The sequence below is a fragment of the Xenopus tropicalis genome, chromosome 6, assembly GCF_000004195.4.
Source record: "Xenopus tropicalis strain Nigerian chromosome 6, UCB_Xtro_10.0, whole genome shotgun sequence".
Taxonomy (NCBI): domain Eukaryota; kingdom Metazoa; phylum Chordata; class Amphibia; order Anura; family Pipidae; genus Xenopus; species Xenopus tropicalis.
The window spans coordinates 1,084,697-1,094,630 of NC_030682.2; the positions used below are offsets into that span (position 1 = coordinate 1,084,697).

A 9,934-nucleotide genomic window follows, 5' to 3' on the forward strand; every position below is an offset into this window, starting at 1 on the left:
GGGGGGGGAGTAGATACAACATGGGGAGAGAGATGGGCCCATGGGGGGGGAGTAGATACAACATGGGGAGAGAGATGGGCCCATGGGGGGGGGAGCAGATACAACATGGAGAGAGAGATGGGCCCATGGGGGGGGAGTAGATACAACATGGGGAGAGAGATGGGCCAAGGGGGGGAGTAGATACAACATGGGGAGAGAGATGGGCCCATGGGGGGGGAGTAGATACAACATGGGGAGAGAGATGGGCCAAGGGGGGGGCAGATACAACATGGGGAGAGAGATGGGCCAAGGAGGGGGCACTTCCATATGGGGCACAAGGGGTAAGAAACATGGAACTTACTCTCCCTGCAGGACATCTCCCCGCAGTACTCGGCCGAGTTGCTATTGTCCGGTTGCCCGGGGAGCCATGAGCGGTAGTTGTACATGGAGCCATCGTTCCACTTCCAGCGGCCATTCTGGGGAGAAGAGGATATTGGGGGTTCATATTGCTCACCCCAATTCTCTCACCGGCCAGTCTGTGCCATATTCATAGGCACCCCTTTCTTTGGGGGGGGGGGCTCACCTGCTCAGGGTCATGGAGACCGATCCACACTGGTTGGTTGGTCTGGTAGGCGGCGATATGAGAAGCAATGATGTCGGCCTCGGCAGAGTCCAGTATGGAGGCCAAGTGAGCCCCGTGTCCATATGCCTGGCAGTCGTACTGGCAAAGACACGAGAGTGACACCCCCATTGGGCACTGACAGCAACTGGGGGTACGGGACTTAGAGACTCCCCTACAAATGGTTTGGCCCAATCAGAAGCATCATTTGCAGTCACATGCCCTTCAGTTAATAGGACCAAGTGCACCTTATCCCAAAGCCTGGCATAGGCTGCAGCCTAGGGAAAATAGGGGGCACAGTGTCTGGGCAGGAAGGCTTATGGGGTACACTGGAAGGGGAGGGGCTGCAGGGGCAAAGTGGGAGAATTAGGGGTAATAAGCTTGGTTTGTCCCCAGCACGAATAGTATTGGGGTACAGTGAGGGTTGGGGCAACAATCATGGTTGATCCCATCATGAATAGTATTGGGGTATAGTTAGGGGCAGTTTTGGGGTACATCTCTTACCTCAGCCTCAGACCAGCTTAGGGGGTAGCGGAAATACCCATAACAATTTGCCTTGTAAAAGAACCATCCATTGGGGCAACTGGAACGGACCTGGGCAGCTACAGGAGAGAAAAACCTCAGTGAGAAGCCTCGGCCCCCGGCCCCTAGTGCCCCCCAATAAACGAGAGAAGATGCCTCATCGTGTGGGGGGATAATACAACAGGGGAGAGAGACTTGTGGCCATGGGGGGAGTAGATACAACAGGGAAGAGATGGGCCCATGGGGGAGCAGATACAACATGGGAAGAGATGAGCCTATGGGAGAGATACAACATGGGGAAGAGAGATGGCCCACGGGGAGCAATACCAACATGGGGAAGATGAGGCCCATGGGAAAGGGAGGGCAAGTAATACAAACATGGGTGAGAGAAGATGGGCCATGGGTCTGGGAAGTAGAAACAAACATGGAGAGAGTGCGGCCCCGGGGGATCAGATACACAATGGGGAAGAGATGGCGCCATGGCCGAGTAGCATACAAACATGGAAAGCAATGGCCCTGGGGGGGAAGATACAAACATGGGAGAAGATGCCCATGGGGTAGCAATTACATGGGAGAGAGAGATGCGGCCCATGGGGTGGGATAGTTAGATACAACAGGGGCGAGAAGATGGGCCCACGGGAAGCAATTACAACATTGAGCATAGATGGGCCACGGGAGAGCAATACAACATTGGTGAGAGCATGGGCCCAATGGTGGGGGAGTAATTATCAACATGGGAAGAGATGGGCCCATGGGGGAGCAATAACACGACATGAAAGAAGATAGGCCCATGGGGAGCAAAAACAACATGGCGGAGAAGATGGCCCATGGGGGGTGGAAGTAGATTACAACATGGGAGAGAATGGCCCATGGGTCGAGCCAGAACAACATGGGAAGGAGATGCCCATGGGCAATACATACATTGGGAGAAATGGCCATTGGGGGAGCAGAACAACATGGAGAGATGAGATCAGCCCATGGGGGGGGAGTAATACAAAATGGAAGAGAGAAGGCCCATTGGGGAGCAGTATACCAACATGCGGATCCAACAGATGGCCCTATGGGGATGTAGATACAACATGGGGAAGAAGAATGGCCAATGTGGGGAGCAATAATCATGGGAAGAGATGCCACATGGCGGGGGGAGCAGATACATCTAGGGAGAAGATGGGCCCATGGGAGAGAGATGGCCCATGGGAGTAGACAGAGAGTCCCATGCGGATAATACAACATCGAGAGAGATGCCCATGGGAGCAGATACAACATGAAGAGAAAATGGGCCCATGGGAGCTAGAACCAACCATGGAAGAATTGGGCCCATGGGGGGGGGGACGTAGAATCAACCATGTAAGAGAGAATGGCCCATAGTGGGATAATACAACATGGAGAGAATGGAGCCATGGGAGTAGATACAACATGCTAGAGAACGATGCCAATGGGGGAGCAATACATCATGGGGAGAAGTATGGGCCCATGGGGGAGGAGCAATAACGATTCAGGGGAGAGAGAGGGCCCATGGGAGAAGATGGCCCATGGGAGTAGAATACAAATCATGGGGAGAGAGATGGCCCATGGGGGGTGGAGCAGAACAACATGGAGAGAGAAATGCCCTGGGCGGAGTAGATACAACATCGGAGAGAGATGGCCCATGCGGGCTAAGATACAACACTGGGAGAGAGAGCCCATGGCGGAGTACATACAACATGGGGAGGAGATGGCCCATTGGGGAGCGATTACAACATGGAGAGAAGGCCCATGGGGGAGAGATACAACAAGGGAGAGAGATCGGCCCAGCGGGAGTCAGATACAAACATGAGGTGACCCATGGCGGAGTAGATACAACATGGGAGAAGAGGATGGCAAGGGGGGAGTAGATACAACATGGAGAGAGATTGGCCCATGGGGAAATACAAAATGGAGAAGATTGGCCCATGGGGGACAGCAATACACATGGGGAGAGAATGGCCCATGTGGAGGAGCAGATACACATCGGCGAGAGAGATGGCCATGGGAGCAACAATACCAATCATGGGCGAGAGAGATAGGCCCCAGGGATAGATACCAAACTATGGGGAAGATGCCCATGGGAGCAGATACAACCATGGAGGAGAGATGGGCCCATGGGGGGGGGGAGCAGAACAACAGGAGAGATAGATGGCCGCCCATGGGGGAGAGTAGATAACAAACATGGAGAAATGGGCCCATGGGCGGAGTAATACAACATGAGAGAAGATGCCATGGGGGGACAAATACAAACTATAGAGAAGATGGCGCCCATGGGTGGTTAGCAGAATACCAACATGGGCAAGAAGAATGGGCCCATGGACGGGAGCATATACAACATGGAGAAATAGATGCCATGGAACAGATACAACATGGGGAGAAGATGCGGCCCAGGGGAGTAGATACAAACATGGAGAGCAGATGGCCCCATGGGGAGTAATACAAACATGGAGAGAAGAATGGCCTATGGGGGGGGAGCAAATACAACATGAGAAGGATGGACCCAGGGGGGGGAGCAATAACAACATGGGAGAGACATGCCAAGGGGGTGGGGGGCCCCAATAACACATGGAGAGAAGATGGGCCCATGTGGGAGTAGATACAAACATGGGGACGAAGATGTCCCAAGGGGGGAGTAGATACAACATGGGGAAGGAATCTGCCAGTGGGGGAGCAATAACCAACATGGAGAGAGATGAGGCCCATGGGGAGCACGAATAAACATGGGAGAAGATGGGCCAATGTGGGGGAGCAGAATACAACATGGAGAGACATAGATAGCCCAATGGGGGGAGTAGTACAAACATGAGGAGAGTATGGCCCATGGCGGACAGATACAACATGAGCAAGTGGGCCATGGGGAGTCAAGTAGATACAACATTGGAGAGAGATGCCAATGTGGGGAGCAATAACATTCATGGAAAAAGATCCTGACCATGGGGCAGAATACATCATGGGAAGAGAATGGGCCCATGTGAGAGAGAGATGGGCCATGAAGCGCGTCAGTAGATACAACCACTGGAAAGATGGGCCCCATCGGGGGGCAGATATCAACTATGGAGAGAATCGTATGGGGCCCATGCGAGATAGATACAACACGGGAAGAGAGATGGGCCTCGATGGGGGTAATACAACATGGGAGAGAGATGGCCCATGGGGGAGTAGATACAACCTGGAAGAATGGGCCTTCAGGGGGAGTACATTACACATGGGGAAGAATTCCCATGGGGAGCATGAGATACAACATGGGGAGGAGATGGCCCAATGGCGAGCAGAACAACTGGGAAGAAATGGGCCCATGGGGGGATAGATTACAACATGGGAGAGAGATGGCCCATGGAATGTAGTATACAACATGGGAGGATGACCCATGCGGGGGGCATAATTACCAAACATGGAGAGAGAGATGGGCCAAGGGGGAGTAGATAACAACATGGGGAAGAGATGCTGCCCAGGGGGGAGTAAAGATACAAACATGGAGATGAGATGAGCCATGGGAAGCAGATACAACATGGGGAGAAATCCCATGGGGGAGCAGATACAACATGGGGAGAGAGGATGGGCCCATGGGGAGCAATACCAACATGGGGAGAGAGATGGGGGACCCCATCGGGTGAGCAATTACAACATGGGAGATAGAGAGGCCAATGGGGAGTATATACCAACATGGGGGAGAGAATGGCCCATGGGAGCAGAACAACATGGGAGAGAGATGGCCCAGGTGGGGGCGAGTATAGAACAACATGGTAGAAGATGGGCCAATTGTGGGAGGGAGCAATACAAACATGGAGAGAGAGATGGGCCCATGGGGGAGCAGATACATTCATGGGGAGAGACGATGGCCATGGGGGGGGAGCATAATACAACATAGGAGAGAGATGGCTCATGGGGGGGGAGCAATACAACACTGGAGAGAGTGGGCCCATGGGATTAGATACAAATGGGGAGAGAGATGGGCCATGGGGACGTAGATTACAACATGGAGGAGATGGCCCATGGGGAAGTATACAACATGGGAAGAGTGGGCCCATGGGGGGAAGTAACAACATGGGAGAAATGGCCCATGGGGGAGCAGATTACAACATTGGGAGAGATATGGCCCATGGGGAGACAGATACCAACATTGGGAGATGAATGCCCATGGGAGAGATACAACAGGAGAGAGATGGCGCCACTGGGGGGGAGTAAGAATACACATGGGGAGAGGTGCGGCCATGCGCTGGAGCAGATACAAACATGGGAAAAACATGGGCCCATGGGGGGGTAGATGACACAATGGGATGAGAATGGCCCATGGGGGGGACAGATCCTCTACAAACATGGAGAGAAGCATGAGCCCATGGGTGGGGGGACAACTACAACATAGGGAGAGAGCATGGGCCCTCATGGGGGGGAGTAGATACACATGGGAGATGCAGATGGCCCATGGGGCGAGCACAATTTACAACGATGCGGAGAGAGATGGCCAAGGGGGGCAATACAAACATGGGAGAGAAAAGAGATGGGCCCATGGGGGTAGTAGATACAACATGGCGAGAGAGCAGGCACCATGGGGAGAGTAATACCAAATGCGGAGAGACGATGAAGCCCATGGGGGGATAAATATCAACATGGGGAGAAGATGAGTCCCAATGGGGGGGCCAGATTTTACAACATGGGAGAGAGAGATGCCCATGGGGGGAGTATATACAAACAATGGGCAGAGCAGGATGGGCCAAGGGGGGGGCAGTAATTACACATAGGAGAATATGGCAAGGAGGGCACTTTTCCATATGGGGCACAAGTTAAGAAACATGATACATTTACTCTCCCAGGGACAGATACAACATGGAGAGAGATGCCCATGGGGGGGAATAGATCACATGGGGAGAGAGATGGCCCATGGGTGGGGGATAGTAACAACAGGGGAGAGAGATGTCCCATGGGGGGGGAGTAGATACAAACATGGGAGAAGTATATGGGCCCATGGGGGAGCAGAACAACATGGGATGAAGAGGCCCATTGGGGGATAAAGTACAACATTGTGTGAAGAGATGGCCCATGGGGGAGCAGATACAACATGAAGAGATGGACCCATGGGGAGAGATAATACAACATGGAGAGAGATGGGCCCATGGTGGGGCGGGAGTGATACAACATGGAGAGATGGCAAAGGGGGAGTAGATACAACATTGAGGAAAGAATGGCCATGGGGAAGCAGATACAACATGGGGAGAAGATGCCCATGGGGGAGCAGAGGACAACATGCGAGAGATGGGCCCATGGTGTGGGGGAGTAGATACACAACATGGGAGAAATGGCCCATGGGGCGGGACAATACCAACATGGGAGAGAATGGCCCATGGGGAGTAGTACAAATGGGGAGAGAGATGCGCCCATCGGGGGGGGACAATTACAACATGAGAAGAGATATTGCGCCCATGGGGGAGTAGATACAACAATGGGGAGAGAGCATGGCCAAGCGGGGAGTAGATACACTGGTGAGAAGATGCCGGCCAGGGGATAGATACAACATGGGGCCAGAGAGAGTGGGCCAAGGGGATAGATACATAACATGCGGGAGAGAAGGTGGGCCAAGGGGAGTAGATTACATACATGGGGATGAGAGATGGCCAAGGGGGACAGTATGATACAACATGGAGAGAGATGGCCCATGGGGGGGAGCAAAATACAACATGGGAGAGATGGCCCATGGGGGGAGTAGATACCTGGGATGAGAGATGGGCCCATGGTGGGGGGGAGTAAATACACAGGGAGAGAGATGGGCCCATGGAGGGACCAAACAAACATTGGAGAAGATTGCGCCCATGGGGGATTAGATACAACATGGGAGAGAGATGCCCATGGGGTGGGGGGAGCAGATACAACATGGAAGAGAGAGATGCCCATGGCGGGGAGTAATACGAACATGGAAGAACATGGCCCATGGAGGGGGTAAACAACATGGGGAGAGATATGGCCCCATGGCGGGACAGTACAACGATGGGAGAGAGATGGCCCATGGGGGGGTAATACAACATGGGGAGAAGATTGTCCATGGGCGGGGGATAGTATTACAAACTATGGATGAGAGAGATGGCCATGGGGGGCAGCAGATACAACATGGAGATAATGGGCCAGGGGGGATAATACACATGGGAGCAGAGCAGGGCCCATGGGGGGAGCCAATACACATGGGGAGAGAGTATGGGCCCATGTGGGGGGCATGTAGATACAACATGGGAGACAGATGCCCTGGGGGGAGCTAATACAAACATGGGAGATGATATGGGCCCATGAAGGCGACGATACAACATGGGGACGAAGATCGGCCCATGGGGATTAGATATCATACATGGTGAGATGAGATGGCCCGATGGGGGGGAGTCAGATACAATAATGGGCAGAGAGATGCCAAGGGGGGCCATAAACATGGGGAGAAAATGTCCCATGCGGTGCGGGGAGTCAAGTAGTACAAATCATGGGAGAGAGATGGCCAAGGTGGGGTCAGAATACAATCATTAAGAGAACATGGCCAAGGAGGGCGCACTTCCATTATGGGCACAAGATAGGTAAGAACATTGGAAAACACTTACCTCCCATGGGGATCAAGATAACAACATGCGGGAGAGAGATTGGGCCCTGGGTGTGGGGGGGATATTAGAACAACATGGATAAGACTGGCCCAGTGACTGTGCGGATAGATACAACATGGAGAGAGATGGGCATGGAGGGGATAATACAACATGGGAGAGATGCGCCCCGGTAGCAGATACAACAATGGTAAAGATGGCCCATGGGGGAGTAGCATACAACAATGGGAGAGAGATGGCCCATGGGGGAGTAATACAACATGGGGAGAAGAGGGCCCAGGGTGGAGTAGATACACCATGGGGAGAAATGGGCCCATGGGGGCTGGAGAGATTACAAGCTATGGAGAGAGATGGCCCATGGGGAGTAGATCACAACATGGGAGAGAGAGCCCATGGGGGTAGTAGATACAACATGGGAGAGAGATGTGCCACCATGGGGGGGAGTTAAGATGCACACACATGTGGGGAGAGAGATGGGCCCATGGGGGGAGTATGATACAACACTGGTGAAGAGATGCCCATGGGGAGCGCATACAACATATGCGGAGAGAGATGGCCCATGGGGGGAGTTAGATAAAAACATGGGAGAGACATGGCCCATGGGGGTGATCAGATACCAACATGGGAGAGAGATGCCCATTGGGGGATAGATACAACTATGCTGGGAGAAAGAGAATGGGCCCATGGGGGGGAGTAGAGTATATACAACCATGGGGAGAGAGATCGCCTTATGGGGGGGAGCATAACCAACAGGAAGAGAGATTGGCCCATCGGGGGAGTAGATACAACATCGGAGAGAGAATGGCCAAGGGGGAGTAGAATACAACATGGAGAGAATGGGCCCATGGGGGGAAGTAGATACAAACATGTGAACGAGAGATGGGCCAAGGGGGGGCAGATACCAAACATGGGAAGAGTAGGCAAGGAAGGGGCACTTCCATAATGGGCATCAAGGTAAAGAAACATGACTTCACCTCTCCCATGGCAGTACATCTTCCCCGCATCACTCTGCCGACCTTCTGATTGTTCCGGTTGCCCGGGCACCTATGACAGTAGTTGAACATGTGAGCCAATCGTTCCATTCCAGCGGCCATTTCTGGGTGAGAATGAGGATATTGGGGGTTCATATTGCTCTACCTCCAATTCTCTCACCGGCCAGTCTGTGCGATTATTCATGAGGCACCCTTCTTTGTGGGGGGGGGCTCACCTGCTCAGCGGCTCATGGAGACCGATCCACAACTGGTTGGTTGGCTGGTAGGCGGCGATATGAGAAGCAATGATTGTCGCCTCGCAAATCCAGTATGGAGCCAATGTGAGCCCCGTGTCATATGTCCTGGCAGTGTACTGGCATAAGACGTACGAGAGTGACACCCCCATCTGGCCACTGACAGCAGACTGTGGTAACCGGGATTCTTAGCAGACTCCCCTACAAATCTTGGTTTGAGCCAATTCAATAGCATTCATTTGCCAGTCCACTATGCCCTCAGTTACATAGGACCAAGTGCACCCTTACTCCCCAAAGCCTGGCAAGCTCTGCACCTAGCGGAATAGGGCAACAGTGTCTGGCAGGAAGCTTATGGAGTACACTGGGAAGGAGGGCTTGCAGTGGCAAAGTGGAGAAAATTAGTGGTAATAAGCTGGGTTGTCCCAGCACGAAGAGTATTGGTAAGTGAGGGTGCGGCACATCATGGTTATCCCCATCAATAGAATAGTATTGGGTATATTAGGCTCAGTTTTGGGGTACATCTCTTACCTCAGCCTCAGACCAGCTTTAGGTTAGCGGAAATACCATAACAATTTGCCTTGTAAAATAAACCATCCATCTGGCAACTGACGAACCTGGCAGCTACAGCGAGAGAAAAACTCAATTGAGAACGCCTCGGCCCCGGCCTCTAGTTGCGCCCCATAACAGGGCCACAAGAGAACCGGCGGTAATGTGACCACACCACAGGGGGGGCAACTGGCAGACTCGCGCAGACCTTGGCAGTACGGTGAAGAAAAAACCTCGTGAGAGCCTCGCCCCGCCCCTAGTGCCCCCCAATAAAAAGGCACAAAGAGACACCGGGCAGGTAAGCTGACCATCACACAGGATGGGGGGCAATGGCGCAACTGGCGCAGACCTGCCTGGCAGTTACAGAGAGGAAAACCTCAAGTGAGAAGTCCTACTGCCCACTGGCCCCTTAGTGCCCCCCCCAATAAACATGGCCACAAAGAGAACGGAGTAATCCCACACACCAGA

At 53.2% G+C, this 9,934-nt stretch overlaps 1 protein-coding gene across 3 annotated transcripts in view; it reads right to left on the reverse strand.

Moving 5' to 3' along the window:
• Positions 1-9,934, reverse strand: part of MGC64513 (hypothetical protein) — a 28,626-nt gene that overhangs the window by 9,617 nt on the left and 9,075 nt on the right. For all 3 annotated transcript variants that reach the window (XM_031903253.1, XM_031903252.1, NM_001130271.1), the window contains 3 exon segments: positions 1,103-1,200; positions 563-700; positions 341-455 (listed from right to left, as the gene is read on the reverse strand). In XM_031903253.1, coding sequence (XP_031759113.1) covers positions 341-455; positions 563-700; positions 1,103-1,200 — 351 coding nt within the window.